Source organism: Rhinopithecus roxellana, chromosome 3, assembly GCF_007565055.1.
Source record: "Rhinopithecus roxellana isolate Shanxi Qingling chromosome 3, ASM756505v1, whole genome shotgun sequence".
NCBI classification, from domain to species: Eukaryota; Metazoa; Chordata; class Mammalia; order Primates; family Cercopithecidae; genus Rhinopithecus; species Rhinopithecus roxellana.
The window spans coordinates 166,163,724-166,185,028 of NC_044551.1; the positions used below are offsets into that span (position 1 = coordinate 166,163,724).

Below are 21,305 nucleotides of genomic sequence, written 5' to 3' on the forward strand. Positions count from 1 at the left end.
TTGTTCTGGACATTTTATATTTATGTTATGTCATTTTCAATCATGTACTATGTAACAGCAATTCATTCCTCTTGATAATTAAATATTCCATTGTATGGATTTTTTGTTTGTTTGTTTGCCCTTTGTTTTTGAGACGGAGTCTCACTGTCACCCGGGCTGAAGTGCAGTGATATGAACTCGGCTCACTGCAAGCTCCGCCTCCTGGGTTCACACCATTTTCCAGCCTCAGCCTCCCAAGTTGCTGGGACTACAGGCGCCCACCACCATGCCCGGCTAATTTTTTGTATTTTTTTAGTAGAGACGGGGTTTTACTGTGTTAGCCAGGATGGTCTCGATCTCCTGACCTCATGATCCGCCTGCCTCGGCCTCCCAAACTGCTAGGATTACAGGTGTGAATCACCGCACCCAGCCGGATATGTTACATTTTATTCATTCATCTGTTGATGAACATTTGGGTTTCTTGTTTGGGCTGTTAATGAGTATTGCTGCTGTGAACATTCATGTACAAGTTTTCATATAGACATCTGTTTTCATTTTTCTTGGGTAGATACCTGGGAGTGGAATTGCTGGATCACATGGTAATTTTTATGTTTAACCTCTGGAGGAACTGTCAGACTGTTTCCCACAGGCTGTCTCATTTTACATTCCCACCAGCAGTGTATGAGGGTGCTGGTTTCTCTGCATCCTCACCAGCCACTTGTTATCAACTGACTTTGATTCTGGCCATCCTAGTGGGATCTCATTGTAGCTGTGATTTGCATTTTCCTAATTGGCTGTCCATTTTTTAAAAACAGATATACCTACCTTTTAAAAAAGTCATTGCGGCCGGGCGCGATGGCTCAAGCCTGTAATCCCAGCACTTTGGGAGGCCAAGACGGGCGGATCACGAGGTCAGAAGATCGAGACCATCCTGGCTAACACGGTGAAACCCTGTCTCTACTAAAAAAAAAATACAAACACTAGCCGGGCGAGGCTGCGGGCGTCTGTAGTCCCAGCTACTCGGGAGGCTGAGTCAGGAGAATGGCGTAAACCCGGGAGGTGGAGCTTGCAGTGAGCTGAGATCCGGCCATTGCACTCCAGCCTGGGCGACAGAGCTAGACTCCGTCTCAAAAAAAAAAAAAAAAAAAAAGTCATTGCTTCCTAGATCTGTTTCATACTATTTAAAAACCCCAAAATGAAATCAGCACTATTTCCACAGGAGCCCATTTGTGAGTAACAAACTTGGGTAAGTTACTTTTCTCTGACCTCCCTCACTCCATGTGTTTTGGATTTTGTTATATGTTGGTTTTATTTTGTGGTTCTTGGCATTTTCTAGGAGAAGCAACAGTTTCAGCGCCATCTGACCCGCCCACCACCCCAGTACCAAGACCCGACACAAGGCAGCTTCCCACAGCAGGTTGGACAGTTCACAGGTAGGGGGTGTCTGCGTGAGGAGCAGGGACAGGGGAGGCTGCTGCCTGGTGCTCTTTGAATCCCTGCTGTCTGGCCAGCTCTATGCCTTGACTTCATCAAACTGCATGCATTGTCATCATATAGTTTGCCTAAGGGGCCTGGTTTTCTAGTTACTGCACGGCATCAGGAGAAGAGGGCACAGAGACAAACCACTAGAACTACCTTTGCTAGGTCCCTGGCTGTACAGTTTTCTGAAGCAAAATCATTTCTAGCTGGAGGACATCTTATCAACAGGAAATAGCTTCTGTAATTCTTTTTTTTTTTTTTTTTTTTTTTTTTTTTGAGATGGAGTCTTGCTCTGTCACCCAGGCTGGAGTGCAGTGGCCGGATCTCAGCTCACTGCAAGCTCCGCCTCCCGGGTTTACGCCATTCTCCTGCCTCAGCCTCCCGAGTAGCTGGGACTACAGGCGCCCGCCACCTCGCCCGGCTAGTTTTTTGTATTTTTTAGTAGAGACGGGGTTTCACGGTGTTAGCCAGGATGGTCTCGATCTCCTGACCTCGTGATCCGCCCGTCTCGGCCTCCCAAAGTGCTGGGATTACAGGCTTGAGCCACCGCGCCCGGCCCATAGCTTCTGTAATTCTTAAGAAAGTTCTTTGCTTCTGCTTTTATGTGTTCGAAAAATTGACTCTCCTATCTTCCAGATGAGGACTTAATGCACTTGCGTGGCCTTTGGCTTCTTTCTCTCCTCCTGTCTGCTCACTGAGTATCACAGATGGCAGCATCACTAGTGGACAGTCAGCCAGAAAAGGACAGGAAGCACACTTGAGTCTAGCTGTCGCCTCTGAGATGTGCCAGGGAATTTCATAGGCCATCCCTCCAGAAATGCCCAGAGATTTCAGGGAATGGATACAGTAAGTTCTGGTCTGCCCGCCCTCCTAGCTCCTCTCAGAATGTCCTAGAAACCTCTGGTTTTCATTATTTGGGATCTTGCTACAAAGGGTCCCAGAGAGACTGACCACAGCTGTGTGTCCTGGAGGAGACCGGGTGCGCTTTCATGTTTGTGCTACCCGGGGTCAGCCTGGGGTTGAAATCTGCAGGCATCTCAGAAGCATGGGCCTGACCTGTGTTTTCTGCCTTCAAACCCATCTGACATTTTGTGGATTATTGATGGGAATGAAATAGCCTGTTTCAGCTCTCCTCTTTTCCTCAATCCAATTTTGTTGTTGTTTTGAGACAGAGTCTTGGTCTGTCACCCAGGCTGCAGTGCAGTGGCACGATCTTGGCTCACTGCAACCTCCACCTCCTAGGTTCAAGCAATTCTCCTGCCTCAGCCTCTCAAGTAGCTGGGATTACAGGTGCCCGCCACCACGCCTGGCTAATTTTTGTATTTTTAGTAGAGACGGGGTTTCACCATGCTGGCCAGGCTGGCCTTGCACACCTGACCTCATGATCCGCTGGCCTCAGCCTCCCACAGTGTTGGGATTATAGGCGTGAGCCGCCGTGCCCGGCCCCAATTTTTATTATATAGTTGCTAGTAGAGAGGAAGAAAAAAGCACTGAGTCACGGCCAATCCCTGAACAATGACTCTCCTACCCACAAAACCTATTTCAGTTAATGGTGTTGCCATGTGTCCATTGCTTAAGCCAGGAGGCCTAGACAGCAGTTCCCTGAGCACAGGGGTGCTTTCTGTTCCATCCTCTGCTGTCTCTCCAGCACAGCACCTGCCACAGGGTGGGTACTCAGTGAAGATCTGGTAATTTCATAGTATAGAAGATCTTGTCATTTCATAGTATAAATCGTGTGACATAAGATGGTATATTGTCTGGTGAGATGTTGTCACACAGTCCTGCGCCTCCACCCCCCATTCCCACATAGTCTGCCCTCCCTCATCTCCATGACTGAACAGCCTCTTCCCAGCATGGTCTCAGCCGCACTCTCAGTCCAGCCACTCTTGGGCTTTACAACGCCGTTCTTTTTTTGTCTGTTTTTTTGGAGACAGAGTCTTGCTCTTTGGCCCAGGCTGGAGTGCAGAGGCGTGATCTCGGCTCATTGCAGCCTCCGCCTCCCGGGTTCAAGCAGTTCTCCTGCCTCAGCCTCCCAAGTAGCTGGGGGCGTGCGCCACCACACCCAGCTAATTTTTGTATTTTTAGTAGAGGCAGGGTTTCACCATGTTTGGGGCAGGATGGTCTTGATCTCCTGACCTCGTGATTCTCCTGCCTCGGCTTCCCAAAGTACTGGGATTACAGGCATGAGCCACCGCGCCCAGCCACAACCCCGTTCTTCACACGCCATCCACAGCTCTTCCTTATCTGGCCAGAACTAGCTCTTCCGTTTTATCTGTAATCAGCTGGCCACTATCTCCATACCCTGGCCACGGCCAGCCTCTGAAAGTTTCCCACCCAGATGCCTTTTTCTGACTCTGCATTTGCACACACTTGCCTGGAATGCTCTTTTTCCCCAAACTGTTAAATTGCTAAACTTATGTGATTGTAAACCCAGTGGATTCATCACCATCTCTCTGAAGCCTTCCCCAAGGCTTCCCAGATGCCAGGGCTTCTGGCTTGCACCCTGCAGCCTGCTGGCCAGGTGTGCCCCATCACACCCCATCATGCCATGTGCTAACTTTGCCTCCCAGAGGCGGATCTTGCGTTGGGTCCACCTCAGAGTCCCCAGTGCCCACCACAGGGTCCCCACAGAGCAGAAATTTGGTGGGTGCTTGAAAGTTAAATGAAGCAGGTCACTGGTTTTCTCTCCCCTGGGGCTTTGCCCTTCCTCTGTGCCTTTCTGAACCCCATCATTGTTTCAGAGACCAGTCCTCCATTCCACCTGTGGGAGGCTTTCTGCCCCATCGTCCCCAGGGCCCTCTTCCCAGTGCGCCGTGAACATGAGACTTCTGGTGCTGCGGCTCCTGTCTCAGTGGGGCCCAGTGGTGGTCCACTCCTGACTGCCAGACTCTCTCTGTCTTGTAGGGTCCTCTGCTGCCGTGCCCGGCATGAACACCTTGGGTCCATCCAACTCCAGCTGTCCTCGAGTGTTCCCTCAGGCTGGGAATCTGATGCAAATGGGCCCTGGACATGCTTCAGTTTCCTCTCTCCCTGCAAACTCAGGCCAACAGGATCGGGGTGTGGCTCAGTTCCCTGGCTCCCAAAACATGCCTCAGAGCAGCCTCTATGGCATGGCTTCTGGCATAACCCACATAGTTGCCCAGGCCCCGCCACAGGCCACCAATGGACATGCCCACATTCCACGGCAGACCAGCGTGGGCCAGAACACCTCCGTCTCAGCTGCCTATGGGCAGAACTCTCTGGGAAGCTCTGGCCTCTCCCAGCAGCACAATAAGGGGACCCTGAACCCTGCTTTAACAAAGCCGCCGGTCCCAAGGGTGTCACCAGCCATGGGAGGCCAGAATTCCTCCTGGCAGCATCAGGGAATGCCGACCCTGAGTGGCCAGACCCCGGGAAACAGCAACGTGAGTCCCTTCACTGCAGCCTCCAGTTTCCACATGCAGCAGCAGGCCCACCTGAAAATGTCTAGCCCGCAGTTCTCCCAGGCAGTGCCCAACAGGCCCATGGCTCCCATGAGCTCAGCAGCTGCAGTGGGGTCCTTGCTCTCCCCAGTGAGTGCACAGCAGAGGACCAGCGCCCCTGCCCCAGCACCACCCGCAACGGCCCCTCAGCAGGGCTTGCCTGGCCTCAGTCCAGCAGGGCCTGAGCTGGGGGCCTTCAGCCAGAGCCCTGCCTCCCAGATGGGCGGTCGGGCAGGGCTGCACTGTACCCAGGCCTACCCTGTGCGGACCGCGGGCCAGGAGCTGCCTTTTGCCTACAGCGGGCAGCCAGGTGGCAGTGGGCTCTCTAGTGTGGCTGGACACACCGACCTGATCGACTCCCTGCTGAAGACCAGGACGTCAGAGGAATGGATGAGTGATTTGGACGACCTGTTAGGGTCTCAGTAATGGAAGGATTTGTAGTGTTTTTAGTGTTCATTCATCCTATATTTTTCTTCTCAGATTCAAAGAAAGAGCAACTACTTAGGACCAAAAGCCCATGGCCGGGGGAGCTGGGCAGTAGAGCCCAAGCTCCAGGTGAGGCCTGGCCCTGGGCAGGGTCCGTGGCTGCGCCCCTCAGGCCAGCAGTTGCGGTCCATCGGGCTGGCCCCAGCCCCTCTGCTGGCATCAGTACCTGGTGTTGGGACAGCAGGATAGGGTTCTAAAGGTGGTTTTCTATCCAAATGACCAAAAAACCAACAGTAACAACAGTGAAACCCCACGATATCAGGCTTATAAAAATCTGTGCCATCATGGTGATTTTATCCAATATTTCTCCACTTACCCCAGTGTTAGGGACAAGTTTTTGTTCAAACTTTATATAGCAGAATTATTTGCAATTTGTAGCATAGAAAAGATTTTTACATTTTTTTACAAAAGGTTTTTAAACAGATTAGGATAGGTGATGGTTTAAATCAATTAAGTGGCATTGGAAACCTAGGGTTTCCTTTTGATTAAGAGCCTTTTTTGTTTCTGCTCTTTGTCAGCTTTCAGGGGAGAAGAGGCCACTGGAAAATTACTTCCCTAAGTGCAGGCTGTTGACTGCGTATGCCAAAAAGGGACAGGAGGCATGGAATAGCAGGTCGGGTGACACAGCTAGGGTCTTCCTAGCAGCTCCTCCTCCCTCCCAAGGCCCCCTGGAAGCCCTTCCTCCCACGTCCTGGCAGCAGGACCCAGGCTACATATGGAAGGTAGAGATGTGGGAGTCCTGTGTCCTGGAGTATTATGTCTCCCCCACCTTCTGCAGTTTTTCTGAACGTGTATGTTGCCCGTGGTGGGAGCGTGGTCACTGTGCAGTTGTGCACAGATGTGTTTCCTTTACCCGTGGCCTTTCTGTCTGCCTCTCCCTCTTCTCTGCAGCCCAAATGCAAAACAATTATTTACTCCATTGGAGGGGGAAAGCAAGAGTCTTAGAATTCCTAAGGGAACCCTAGCATAAAGGTTTTGGGGAAGGAGGCCGCAGGCCGGCCCAGAGGAAGCAATTCCACTTTGTTTGACAACTTCTGCCACTCCCATGTCAGATGACTTGCACTTTTTAAAGAGATTGCTTTATAACACTAAGACATCCTTTCTAAAGATTCAAGTGGACTTGACTAAGCTGAGGGTTCACAAAATAGAATATGACATGTGAGCTGTTTTTGGAAAACGAAGATGGAGAGAGCCCTTCCCCATAACGAAAGTGGTCAGCACAGGGTGAGACCCTTTTACACAGAATGGTGGAAAGAAAAGAGAATGCTGAAAAGTGGCTTAGATACAGAGTGTTCTATGGAGAAACTGCAACCCCGTTTTTATTTCCCTGGTGTCTCCAAATGGATCATTCAGGAGTATCCTATGTGAAGAATTGAGCCAAGGAAAATATTCATGCAACCAGCCTGAGTCGCGGTGAGGGAATGAGAGGTTGTACACACATTGGTAGTTATTTTGCACCAGCAGTGCCTTTCTCACTGGGGGTACTTGGACCCTCAGATCTTTTTTTCTAATAGCCATTTGCCACCCCAGGTGGTATGTCGGCCATTTCTCCTTAAAACACCTTCCCTACCTTTTCCATATACTCAGTTTAGCTCTCAGAGAAGGGGTGAATCATAAAGCCAGTGAAAATTCCACCTTCTGAGCGAGATCCCCAATCTGAAGGGGAAGAGGGTGACCTCAGCGGCTTTTCTCCCAAAAATCGGCTGAAGGCTGGTTGTGGATCCTTGTTCCTCTCTTGACCCCATCTGGCTGCTGCCCCGTCTCCCACCCCTGTCCCCAGGGCTTACTGGCCCTGCACGCTGCCTTAGTCCTGGGGCCGGCGACACAGTGGGCTCCTCACTTGCTGCAGTGTCATAGCAATAAAATGTGATTCTTGGGGTCCCCCCAGGGAGCTGCCCATGGCTTTATTTATGAATCTGGTTTTCGGGAGTCAGGGGAGGAGATGACTTTGCTTCTGTGCACAGCCCCGTCTTCCAGGAGCCACGACTCAGAAGAAAAGGGTGCTCAGACTTTTGTTATACACATTTGCTTTGTGTAAATAAATGTTTACAATTTTATATGAAAGATGGAATAAGCGCCAGAGCTTTCAACTGTATATTTTTTACTTTTATAGATTTTAAAATTATGGTCCTTTATATGTGTGTTTTGGGGGCTTCGATGAGTTTCATGGCAAACGGTTGGCATTGTTAACTTTTTATTGTCATCAAAAGTGCATAAAAGTCCTATTAATCCCCATATTCTTCTACTGCCCTTAACTCTGGTATACACCAAAAAGAAATCTTTACTTTCCTTGTTCTATCATTATAAAAATAAAGTATTTTGCTAGTACGGAAACAACCTTTGTATTTGACGTCACCTGGGGTCTGCGGCAGAAGTTTGAGGATTGGTTTTCTTTTGTAATTTAGCTGCTTGCTTTTCTTGTTTTTTATTATTATTTTTATTTTTAAAGAACTGCTCGTTGTTTAAAGGCTCGTTGAGTCTTAGATTTAGCTGCTTTCTTATTGCACATTGTTGGATGGGAGTTGGTTTGGCTGAAGCCTCAGAGGAGCTTCTGTTATCTGCTGATAGATACTAAATCAGAGCTCGCATCACCCTGAGAAAGCAGCCTGTGCCCTGGGACTCACGGGCGTCCGTGCAGCTGATGGAGGGAGCTGGACCAGATGACTCTGCTGTCTTAGCTGCTGGGTGCTTCTTGTGCTTCACGTAGAACCGTTAGGTTTGCCCCTGAAGTCTGTTTGCTGCATGCCCTGTTTGGTTTCTCTTCAGCATAGAGCTTGGTTTTCGCCTTTTTTGATTGTAAGCATGGTGCGCTGTGGCACACTGTGAGGGGGGACCAGATGATGCAGCCCGGACCGAAAGGGTGAATGAGGCCCCTCACCTCAGAACTCTCCCTGCTCTGCTTTGCTGGGAGCAGGGAGCAGGGCAGCCTGGGAGAAGCTGGAGTTCCTCAAAGGGCAGAGAAAAACGGCCTTCAGGGACCACAGCGAGGAGACATGCCACGATAGACTCAGAAAGCTAGATTACGCTAATACAAAGGGGAAAGACATCTGTGACACACAGGAAACAGTGTTCGTGGCCTTGCCGTAGAAGGCACAGTAAAGGAGGAGAACTCTGGAGACTCCCTGTGAATTCTTGGCTAAGAATGCACGTTATGTGCGGTGATCCAGAAACGCAAATGAGAACAGAAGTGAGTGGCTCTGCCTGTGAGATGCCCAGTGCTGAGCGGTGCCTGGTGCTGGCTACAGTATGGGAGGCTGGCTGCTGTATGATTTTTTGTGGGAAGAAATTTTGTAGACGTTATCAAGCTCCTTAAAATGTTTGTGCTGTGTCTGCCTGGGCAGTTGCAATTCTGAGAAGCCATCCTCGAAAATGACTCTGGGTACAGAAAAAGGGACAGCACAGTAGTGGTCTCAGTACTGCTGTTTACAGTCGCAGAAACTTACGAGGCACTGAACTGCTGCCCTCGGGGATTGGTTAAGCAAACTGGTGCTTCCACTCCATGAGATAGGATGCAGCCGTTTAAAATATCTATGAAGGTTTTGGATGTAGTCATTTGGAATAATGGTTTTGTTGGGGCTCTTAATCTGTAAGCCAGTAGAAAAGAAATCTGGCTAATATAATCCTTTAAGTTATTTCCCTACAGCCCATTTGTAAGGTTCCCAGTAACTTTCAGAATCAAAGGAGACGTCGGACGGCCAGGCCTCAGTAGTGGCAAGGCCCAGGCAGTTCCAGATCCCTGCAGCTTGCCACCACCCCGAGTCTCTCCAGGTCACCAGCCAGGCTTGCGGGTGATGGAGGAGGACTCGGTAAGGGACAGTTCGACTCGGCAAATGTTTAGGGAGAAGCTGCTGCGGCCAGGCATCACCCTAGAGGCGGGGAATATGGCAGAAACGGCGGCAGCACAGGAAGGCAAGGTTCCTGCAGCGCAGCGCTCACCATCTCATGGGAAGGAGCTTTCACACAGGTCAGGTCAGTGTTAGGGAGAAGCTAAAGCCCAGTAACGAGATAGAGGGCAGTGGGGCTGCAGAGGCTGGGGTGGGCCACAGACTACTGTAGATATGGTAGCAATGCAGGTCTGTTAAGAAAGTGACACACAACATAGGCCTAATCACAGCACTTTGGGAGGCCAGGGTGGGAGGATCACTGAGACCAGCCTGGGCAACATAAAGAGACCCTGTCTCTGAAAAAAGAAAAAAAAAAAGGCATGGTAGCACACACCTGTGGTCCCAGCTACTCAGGAGGCTGAGGTGGGAGGATCACTTCAACCCCGGAGGTTGAGGCTTCAGTGAGCCAAGATCATACCACTGCACTGCAGCCTGGGCAGCAGAAACCCTGTCTCAAAAAAAAAAAAAGTGCAGTTAACAGGAAGAGGGAGGAGTGCTGAGGAGCAAGTTAACAGATGCCTGCACATGTGTTACATTTAAAAGCAGGCCGGGCGTGGTGGCTCACGCTTGTAACCGCAGCACTTTGGGAGGCCCAGGCAGACAGATCACCTGAGGTCAAGAGTTCGAGACCAGCCTGACCAACATGGTGAAACCCCATCTCTACTAAAAATACAAAAATTAGCTGGGTGTGTTGGCATGCGCCTGTAGTCCCAGCTACTTGGGAGAATGAGGCAGGAGAATGGCTTGAACCTGAGAGGCAGAAATTGCATGCAGTGAGCCAAGATCGTGCCACTGCATTCCAGCCTGGGCGACAAAGCTTGACTCTATTTCAAAAACAAAAAAAACAAAAAAACACAAATTTAAAAGCAAGCAATATGCCACTGCATTTAGTAGAATGGTGGCTCTTGCCATCCTCCAGGTGCCTGTGAGCTGCAGCAAGCCTGCATTGCAGGCCTGCACTATTCTGAAACCTCTGCCAACCTGGGCAAAGCCTGCCCACCTCCCCAGTCCAGTCTCAGAAGATGCCCAAGGTAAGTGAAGGACAAGCTCCAGGGTCTCTTGTTTGCCCCTGGAGTTGGATGGCACACCATGGTTGGTGGCATTATCAATAATGCTCCCTGCAGGCCAGCCAGCTGATGCCTGGAGCTGGCAGTGTGGCTCTAAAGATGTTGAAAAATGCAAGATGTTAGCTACCTGCGAACTTGATCCAAAGCTAGTGGCTGAACTTAAGTGTTCCAGGCACTGCCCTGGCCAGCACAAGAAATGGCGAGTAGTGACAAATTTTCTTTACTGGACTTTTCTTCCCCCTTTTGCCTTCAAGCAGTTAATGTCCTGGCCACTCTTCAGATTGGCTTTACTTACACTTCATGGATAATATCATCTTTGCATGGTTGCGTAAGCTGAGCTGCAGTTTAGCTAGTGCATGAAAACCATTTCATGGAAGTTAGGAAAGATAACTTGAGACTCCCACCCAAAGCAGAAACCGGCATCACAAGGGCAGAATTCAAGGATCCACCACCCTGTCAATCTTCTGGGAAGGGTAACGTACATTAGGAAGAACTAGCTGCCATTGGCTACAGAAACACATACATGCAGCAGCTGCCTGCTGGGGCTGCAGAACAGACTTACTCTGAGGATTTCCACACTGCAGGCCACCTTAAGCAAGCCCTGACCACGTGGGCTGTGGTGAGAAGCAGCAGGCTGTGTTAAATTGCTATGTGGGATCAAGGGGGCGGCCTCCACTTTTTTTTGTGCCTGGAAAGCAGAACTTTTCAAGACTGAGGACGAAAAACTGGAATTTTGCGTCCTTACTAAGTTAAGATCTAACTACATTTTATGTAGCAGAGACAAATGCTTGCTGACTACTTTTGGATTTATTACTACTGATATCATTTCTCATCATGAATTTTAAAGTTTTAGGCTGGTTTTATACTTGTAATAACAGATTATTTTATGTAACACAAGACAGTCCAACAACATGTAGAATCTTCAAGAGCTATAGATACTGCCATCCAACCTGTCTAGAGCCAGAGACCTAAGGAGGTCCTAGTCCCCAAGTAGTAAAACATTTAAATCTTGGCAGGGTGGCCGGGCGCGGTGGCTCAAGCCTGTAATCCCAGCACTTTGGGAGGCCGAGGCGGGCGGATCACGAGGTCAGGAGATCGAGACCATCCTGGCTAACATGGTGAAACCCCGTCTCTACTAAAAAAATACAAAAACACTAGCCGGGCGAGGTGGCCGGCACCTGTAGTCCCAGCTACTCGGGAGGCTGAGGCAGGAGAATGGCGTAAACCCGGGAGGCAGAGCTTGTAGTGAGCCGAGATCCGGCCACTGCACTCCAGCCTGGGCGACAGAGCAAGACTCCGTCTCAAAAAAAAAAAAAAAAAAAAATCTTGGCAGGGTGCGGTGGCTCATGCCTATAATCCCAGCACTTTGGAAGGCCAAGGCAGGAGTATTGCTTGAGTCCAGTAGTTTGAGACCATCCTGGGCAACATGGTGAGACCCCATCTCTACAAAAAATCAGCCGAGCGTGGTGACACACTCCTGTAGTCCCAGCTACTAGGGAGGCTGAGGTGGGAGGCTTGCTTGAGACTGGGAGGGCGAGGCCACAGTGAGCATGATGGTACCACTACGTTCCAGCCTGGGTGACAGAGTGAAACACTGCCTGAAAAATGAAAAAAATTAAATCTTGCTGAGCATGGTGGCATTTGCTTGTAGCCTCAGGTACACAGGAGACTAAAGAGAGATGATTGCTTGAGGCCAGGAGTTTGGGGCTGCAGTGAGCTATTTCACCTGTGAATAGCCACTGTACTCCAGCCTAGGCAACATAGCAAGACTGTCTTTTTTTTTTTGAGATGGTCTCACTATGAATTGCTCAGGCTAGAATGCAGTGGTATGATCATAGCTCACTGCAGCCTGCACCTCTTGAGCTCAAGCATTCCTCCCACCTCAGCCTCCCGAGTAGCTGGGGCTACAGGTCCTATACCACTATGCCAAGCTAATTCAATTTTTTTTTTTTCCAGACAGAGTCTCGCACTGTCGCCCAGGCTGGAGTGCAGTGGTGTGATCTCGGCTCACTGCAAGCTCCGCCTCCTGGGTTCATGCCATTCTCCTGCCCCAGTAAAAAAAAAAAAAAATTTGTGGCCGGGCGCAGTGGCTCACGCCTGTAATCCCAGCACTTTGGGAGGCCCAGGTGGGCGGATCATGAGGTCAGGAGATCGAGACCATCCTGGCTAACACGGTGAAACCCCGTCTACTAAAAATATTAAAAAAATTAGCCGGGTATGGTGGCGGGCGCCTGTAGTCCCAGCTGCTGGGGAGGCTGAGGCAGGAGAATGGTGTGAACCCGGGAGGTGGAGCTTGCAGTGAGCCAAGATCATGCCACTGCACTTTAGCCTGGGTGACAGAGTGAGACTCTGTCTCAAAAAAAAAAAAAAAAATTTGTAGAGAGAGGGTTTTACTATGTTGTCCAGGCTGGTCTCAAACTCCTGGGCTCACAAGAGCCTCCTGCCTCAGCCTCCCAAAGTGTTAGGATTACAGGCGTGAGCCACCACACCCAGCCAACCCTGTCCCTTAAAACATAAAAAGATAAATCTGTGACTTCTTTTTGATTCTTGTTTGTGCATTAACAGGCACGTTCCTTAAACTTTGCAGCTGTCTCTCATTCCTTGCATTTAACCTACTCTATCCAATTGATCCTGGATTCCCCTCCCCTGGGTCCACTTCTTAGTAAACCTGTGGCATTATAGGAACACTACAGCAGGAGAACAGGGCGAGTCTAAGCCTGAGTGTGCCACTGCTAACCGTGTATGGAGCCTCTCTGTGGCTGTTCCAAACCTGGGAGACTGGACCAGCCTGAGTGGACAGTCACGGAGACTGTGATACACTCCAGATACCTTTCAGGACTGAGACTCATTTCCAGGAGTGTTGGACACTCATTGTTAGGAGCTGCTGCCAGCTCACAGCTGACTCTTTCTGGGAATTGTGTTCAGTGGAAGGGAGCTGCCCAAAGTTACGCCTTCTTCCAGGGGCAGCCCATGTCTGGGGACTTGTCAATATGGGAGTATGGAGACCCCAACCCCCTTGCCTCAATTTGGGACATCTCCAAAGAGCCATCCTGGCTCCACTGCACCAGTGCTGTTGGCTGAGGCCTCTGCTGCATCCGCATCTCAGTTCCACCTCTCACTTGCCCAGTCCAGCAGCCCTTGCTCCCTTATGAGTGGTGCTGATGCCCTTTGAAATCTGCCTTTGGGGCACCTGGCTCAAGAGAGTTGGTGCGGGGAGTGGTCCCAGGAAGCCGACTGTAAGCTGGCTTGCTGCTGGCCACGATGACCCCATCACCAGTGGCAAGTGTGATAACTGTAAAGGGGAACTGTGAAACATTCGCCATGGTGACACCGGGCAGGACACTGGGGAAGGGAATAGAGAACCCTGGGCCTTTGGGAAGTGTAAGTGGAGGAGTGCCTGACCTGGAGAGAGATTTTGCTGGGGTTATAGGTGATGCCTCGGAGAAAGATAATGAAAAGCTGACCATGATTAATCACTAGAAAAGGCACAATGGGCCGGGCATGGTGGCTCAAGCCTGTAATCCCAGCACTTTGGGAGGCCGAGACGGGCGGATCACGAGGTCAGGAGATCGAGACCATCCTGGCTAACACGGTGAAACCCCATCTCTACTAAAAATACAAAAACTAGCCAGGCGAGGTGGCGGGCGCCTGTAGTCCCAGCTACTCAGGAGGCTGAGGCAGGAGAATGGCGTAAACCCGGGAGGCGGAGCTTGCAGTGAGCTGAGATCTGGCCACTGCACTCCAGTCCGGGCGACACAGCGAGACTCCGCCTCAAAAAAAAAAAAAAGAAAAGGCACAATGTGAGATCCATTAGAGGCTTCAATGTGAGATCCATTAGAGGCTTCCTTGGCAGCCAGGCAGGAGGGTGGACAAAGCTGAAGGGATCAGGCACGGGGTTGTTATTAAGGCATCAGAGCTCCAAGAAGGTAGAACCTCCAACCTTACCAAGTCTGCCATACCAAGGTCATTGTCCTAGTTAGGAATGTGGGACACTTACACTGGGATGGGGACATCTGGATCGATACTCTAGAACTCTAGAAAACCTGGATACCCCAGCCCTGCCCCCACCCCACCCCCCACCAAAACCTCTAAGCCCGCTCCTCCCTGTTAAGGGCCGGTGCTTTGCTCTCGTTTGAAGGTCATGCACAGGCCTCTGCCACCTCTCCTTAGGATCTGTGCTCACCTCCCCTCCTGGCCCCCGGACCAAGAAAGTCAGTAGGAGGGTGCTGGGCCTGCCAGAGTAAAAAGAGGATGAGCTGGTGGCGGGGAGCAGGAGTGTACCTGAGATTTGAGGGCATGGCCATATGGGGCTCTGCTATGACCTAGGACTCAGCACTCTGTCAGAGCCCCCAGGAAGCCGTGCCCATACGCTGCCAGCTCAGTTCTCTGAAGCTTCCCAGGAAGCCATGGCCCACAAGGAAGAGAACAGCAACTCGGGCAACCATGGCAGCTCTGCAAGAAGGGACTGAATGCCCAGCGAAGCGGGTATGGGAGAGGAGGAATGCAACTGACCCCTGAACAACACAGGTCTCAACTGCCTGGGGCCACTTACACGTGGAGTTTTTTCAATAAATATATTGGAAATTTTTTTTGAAATTTGTGACAATTTGAAAAAACTCACAACTGAACCATGTTGCCTTAGAGATATTGAACAAATTAAGAAAAAGCTAGGTATGTCATGGACGCATAAAATATATGTAGGTACTAGTCTATTTTATCATTTACTACCATAAAATATACACAAATCTATTACAGAAAGTTGGAATTTAGGTGCAGCGACTTACGTGTGTAATCTCAACACGTTGGGAGGCTGAGGTGGGAGAATCACTTGAAATTCCAGACCAGCCTGGGAAACATAGTGAGACCTTCATCTCTACAATTAGCTTGATATGGTGCCACATGCCTATTGTCCTAGCTGCTTGGGAGGCTGAGATAGAAGGATCGCTTGAGGCCAGGAGTTTGAGGCTACAGTGAACCAAGGTCACACCACTGTACTCCTGTCTGGGCACATAGCAAGACCCTGTCTCAGAAAAAAAGTTTCTTTGCCACCACCAATTAGCTGGGCGTGCTGGTGGGCAACCGTAGTCCCAGTTACCTGGGAGGCTGAAGCAGGAGAATCGCTTGAACCCAGGAGGCAGAGGTTGCAGAGAGCCAAGATGGCACCACTGCACTCCAGCTGAGGTGACAGAGCCAGACTGTGTCTCAAAAACAAGAAAGAAAACAAAAGAAAATTTGGACTCACGCCTGTAATCCCAGTACTTTGAGAGGCTGAGGCAGGTGGGTCACCTGAGGTCAGGAGTTTGAGACCAGCCTGGCCAACCTGGTGAAACCCGGTCTCTACTAAAAATATGAAAATTAGCTGGGCGTGGTGGTGGGCATCTGTAATCCCAGCTATTTGGGAGGCTGAGGCAGTGGAATCACTTGAACATGGAAGCCGGAGGTTGCAGTGAGCCAAGATTGCGCCATTGCACTCCAATCGGGGGGACAGAGCAAGACTCCCATCTCAAAAAAAAAAAAAAAAAAGGCCGGGCGCGGTGGCTCAAGCCTGTAATCCCAGCACTTTGGGAGGCCGAGACGGGCGGATCACGAGGTCAGGAGATCGCGACCATCCTGGCTAACACGGTGAAACCCCGTCTCTACTAAAAAAAAATACAAAAAACTAGCCGGGCGAGGTGGCGGGCGCCTGTAGTCCCAGCTACTTGGGAGGCTGAGGCAGGAGAATGGCGTAAACCCGGGAGGCGGAGCTTGCAGTGAGATGAGATCCGGCCACTGCACTCCAGCCTGGGTGGCAGAGCGAGACTCCGTCTAAAAAAAAAAAAAAAAAAAAAAAAAAAAAAAAAAAAGTCTTTTTGGTCAAAACTTACACATGCAAACACTACGTGGCACATTTGTAGTTAAGAGAAATGTAAAGGTGCAGTATAAATGTAGCCGCAGTGTTGCGGGAAGTCAGGGACCCTGAACGGAGGGACTGGCTGAAGCTATGGCAGAAGAACATAAATTGTGAAGATTTCATGGACACTTAATTAGTTCCCCAAATTAATACTTTTATACTGTCTTACGCCTGTCTTTACTGCAGTCTCTGAACATGACTTGTGAAGATTTCATGAACACTTATCACTTCCCCAATCAATACCCTTGTGATTTCCTATGCCTGTCTTTAATCTCTTAATCCCATCATCTTCGTAAGCTGAGGAGGTTATATGTTGCCTTAGGCCCCTGTGATGATTGCGTTAACTGCACAGATTGTTTGTAGAGCATGTGTGTTTGAACAATATGAAAGCTGGGCACCTTGAAAAAAGAACAGGATAACAGCAATGTTCAGGGAACAAGGGAGATAACCTTAAACTCTGACTGCCGGTGAGCTGGGGAAAACAGAGCCATAGTTCTCTTCTTTCAAAAGCAAATAGGAGAAATATCACTGAATTATTTTTCTCAGCAAGGAACATCCCTGAGAAAGAGAATGCGCCCCTGAGGGTAGGCCTCTGAAATGGCCACTTTAGGGGTGGCTGTCTTTTATCGTCGAAGGTGAAGGGATGAAATAAGCCCTGGTCTCCTGTAGCGCTCCCAGGCTTACTAGGATGAGGAAATTCTCACCTAATAAATTTTGGTCAGACCGGTTGTCTGCTCTCAAACCCTGCCTCCTGATAAGATGTTATCAATGACAATGCATGCCCAAAACTTCACTAGCAATTTTAATTTTGCCCCGTCCTGTGGTCCTGTGATCTCGCCCTGCCTCCATTTGCTTTGTGATATTTTATTGCCTTTGAAGCATGTGATCTCTGTGACCCACACCCTATTCATCCACTCCCTCCTCTTTTGAAAATCGCTAATAAAAACTTGCTGGTTTTGCAGCTCAGGGGGCATGATGGAACCTGCTGACATGTGATGTCTCCCCCAGACACCCAGCTTTAAAATTTCTCTTTTGTACTCTTTCCCTTTATTTCTCAGACCAGCCAACACTTAGGGAAATAGAAAAGAACCCACGTTAACTATCGGGGACGGGTTCCCCCAATACCACAGCCTGAAGGATGAGGCCAAAGGACTGCAGGTCTGAAGCACAGCCTGCAGCAGGTCAGCAGCTACAGCTGCCTCCACGGCTAGTTACGAAGTTTTTCAGGGCAAATGATGGGAGTGTTGGCACATTAGTGGAGGAAGAAAAATATGGAAACAAATACTACGAAGACAAGCAATTTTTGGCTATCACTGATGGAGCAAGAATAAAACTCCATCTCAAAAAAAAAAAAAAAAAGAAGAAGAAGAAGAAAGGGAATCCTGGCCTAAGCCCAGCGCCCAGTGGGACCTCTGGGTCCACAGGTCCACCCAGCCATTTCCTTGGCCTTGGTATGTAATCAAAAAAGACTCACTTGATAGTTGACAGAAGCCTCACACTGGGTATTGGCCTGGGAAGCAAGAGCTGCCACAGTGGGGAAGACCCAGAGAAGAAATGATAGGGAGCCTTTCTTCCCAGTGGGTCGGATGCAGGGTGGTGGTCTGCCTCATAGATACTTTTTTTTTTTGAGATGGAATTTCGCTCTTGTCGCCCAGGCTGGAGTAGAGTGGCACGATCTCGGCTCACTGCAACCTCCGCCCCCTGGGTTCAAGCAATTCCCCTGCCCCACCCTCCCAAGTAGCTGGGATTACAGGTGCCTGCCACCACGCCCAGCTAATTTTTGTATTTTTAGTAGAAATGGGGTTTCACCATGTTGACCAGGCTGGTCTCGAACTCCTGACTTCAGGGGATCCACCCACCTCGGCCTCCCAAAGTGCTGGGATTACAGGAGTGAGCCACCGTGCCCGGCCATAGATGCTCATTTGACTTTCCAGTCTGGGCCGAACAAGATGTAAATGGTCCCTAGCAGCTGACAGCAGTCTGCTGCAAACACAGCAAAGTTGAGTCCCAGTTTCAGCTGCAGTGACCACCAGCCAGCCTCTGTCATGGCCCCTGAGTGCTGGGCCCAGCAAGGTGAGCTCATGAGCAGTAAGCAACAGTGACAGGGGCAGGGCTGAGTGGGATCCCAGCATCATGGCTCTGGCTCCCCCAGACAAATCCAGATCTGCCACCCAAGTGCCCAAGTATCCAGCCTGCCAGTGACAGAGACCAGTGTTGGTCTCCTCAAGGGACTGAGTAAGGAGACCAACCAACCACCTGGTGCAAACTGAGTCCCTTCCATGAGGGAAGGGGCCACAAGCAATTCATGGTTTTTTTTTTTTTTTTTTTTTTTTTTTTTTTTTTGAGACAGAGTCTCACTCAGTTGCCCAGGCTGGAGTGCAGTGGCATGATCCTGGCTCACTGCAACCTCCGCCTCTGGATTTTGTGAACCAAGCAGGAGGTTGCTTGCCCTGCATCCTGGCAGGAGTCAGCAATTCTCCTGCCTCAGCCTCCCGAGTAGCTGGGATTACAGGTGCCCATCACCACACCTGGCTAATTTTTGTAGTTTTTCGTAAAGACAGGGTTTCACCATGTTGGCCAGGCTGGTCTCCAACTCCTGACCTCAGGTGATCTGCCCGCCTCAGCCTCCCCAAAGGGCTAGGATTACAGATGTGAGCCACTGCACCTGGCCATGTTTTCTTTTTTTAGCTTTTCATTTTGAAATATTTTCAACCTTACAAAAAAGTTGTGAAAATACTACAAAGACCTCAAAAACATTTTGCTAAGTTGTGCCAGGCATGAAAGACCACATACTGTATAGTTCCATTTATATGAAATATCCAGAAAAAGCAAATGAGCTAAATGCATGCCCCAGACGCTCATGTGCTGGATTTAATCCCCAATGCAACAGTTTGGGAGGTGGGGCCTACTAAGAGGTGACTGGGTCCTGAGGGCAGAACCCTCATTTATGAATTTTTTTTTTTTTTTTTTTTTTTTTTTTTTTTTAATTTGAGACAGAGTCTCACCCTGTCGCCCAGGCCGGAGTGCAGTGGCACAATCTCTGCTCACTGCAACCTCTGCCTCCCGGGTTCAAGCGATTCTCCTACCTCAGCCTCCCAAGTAGCTGGGACTACAGTAGATTGCAGACCTGAATATAGGAGACTATCTTGGTTCCCTCAGAGTTGGGAAGAATTTCTTAGATAAGACACAAAAAGAGCTAACCATAAGGTAAAACACTGATTCATTTGTTACAGTCAATTTAAGAGCTTCTGTGCATCAAGAGACACCATCAGGAACCTGGAAACACAAGCCATTGGTGAAAGAGAGCCTCTCCCTGGGGGCAGGTTTTGGCTACTGTCAGGAAGCATGCTGGAGTCACAGCAGTGGGTGACATAGGAGCTTGCTTGTGCTTACCTGTGCACTGGGACGCCGTGGGTGCTGGAGCACCACTTCCATTGTAGTGGAAGGATGGCCTTGGGCCTGCCCCACTGTTGGACTTCTTGGGCCCAACAGAACCAGCTGCTGTGGCAGAGTGCTCTGGCCACACAGTCACTTAGTGCCCCAATGTCCCAACGTCCAGTTTTGTTTGTTTAGTTTTTGGAACAATGTCCATTCCCTGCTGGGGAACACACAGCCTTGATCTGGGATCATAAGATTATGCACTATGACTGTCTTATGAGGCTTCTGCTAGAAACACCACCTGGCTCTGTCTGTACCACAGTTATTTCTAGCACCAGGGGTGTGCTTGATTTTGTGAACCAAGCAGGAGGTCGCTTGCCCTGCATCCTGGCAGGAGTCAAAGCAGCAGTCCCAAGTGTGAACTGTGTTGCATCCAAAACCTCCAAAGACCCACCAAGGCCTATGTGCCTTTCTTAGTGGCAAGAGATCAAAAGTGCAATAACTTGAATTTTTGCCCAGGCTGGAGTACAATGGCGCGGTCTCAGCTCACTGCAACCTCCACCTTCTTCTGGGTTCAAGTGATTTTGTCTCAGCCTCCCGAGTCGCTGGGATTATAGGTGCATGCCACCATGCCCAGCTAATTTCTGTATTTTTTTTTTTTTTTTTTTTTTTTTTTTTGAGACGGAGTCTCGCTCTATCGCCCGGGCTGGAGTGCAGTGGCCGGATCTCAGCTCACTGCCAGCTCCGCTTCCCGGGTTCACGCCATTCTCCTGCCTCAGCCTCCCGAGTAGCTGGGACTGCAGGCGCCCGCCACCTCGCCCGGCTAGCTTTTTGTATTTTTTAGTAGAGACGGGGTTTCACCATGTTAGCCAGGATGGTCTCGATCTCCTGACCGCGTGATCCGCCTGTCTCGGCCTCCCAAAGTGCTGGGATTACAGGCTTGAGCCACCGCGCCTGGCCTAATTTCTGTATTTTTAGTACAGACAGGGTTTCGCCATGTTGGGCAGGCTGGTCTCCAGCTCCTGACCTCAGGTGAGGACAGGCCCAGCCTGGGAAACTCCTGTTTTTAAAACCAACAAATTGGCCAGGCTTGGTGGCTCACGCCTGTAATCCTAGCACTATGGGAGGCCAAGGCGGGTGGATCACAGTCCCCAACATGGGCAGGCTGTTTTTGTACTTTTTGTAAAAATACAAAAAATTAGCTGGGTGTGGTGGTGGGTGCCTGCAATCCCAGCTACTCAGGAGGGTGAGGCAGGAGAATCCCTTGAACCTGGGAGGCAGAGGTTGCAGTGAGCTGAGATCGCACCACTGCACTCCAGCCTGGGCAACAAGAGCAAAACTCTGTCTCAAAAACAAACAAAAAAACCCCAAAAAATCAGGAGTGTCCCTGCACAAGCTCCTCTCTCTTTGCCTGCTGTCATCCATTAAGATATGACTTGCTCCTCTCTGCCTTCTGCCGTGATTGTGAGGCCTCCCCAGCCATGTGGGACTATAAGTCCAATAAACCTCTTTTTTTGTAAATTGCCCCGACTTGGGTATATCTTTATGAGCAGTGTGAAAACAGACTAATACACTGGGCATGTTGGCGTGCACCTGTAATTCCAGCTACTCAGGAGGCTGAGGCAGGAGAATTGCTTGGACCCAGGAGGCGGAGGTTGCAGTGAGCTGAGATCACGCCACT

The 21,305-nt window shown here is 49.9% G+C and overlaps 1 protein-coding gene across 1 annotated transcript in view; it reads left to right on the forward strand.

Annotated features, from left to right (window-relative positions):
- Nucleotides 1-7,739, forward strand: part of MAML1 (mastermind like transcriptional coactivator 1) — a 46,798-nt gene extending 39,059 nt beyond the window's left edge. The window contains 2 exon segments of the mRNA XM_030926725.1: nucleotides 1,316-1,412; nucleotides 4,363-7,739. Of these exon segments, the coding sequence (XP_030782585.1) occupies nucleotides 1,316-1,412; nucleotides 4,363-5,345 (1,080 nt within the window). The 3' untranslated portion in view covers nucleotides 5,346-7,739.
- Nucleotides 7,740-21,305: the final 13,566 nt, after the last annotated feature.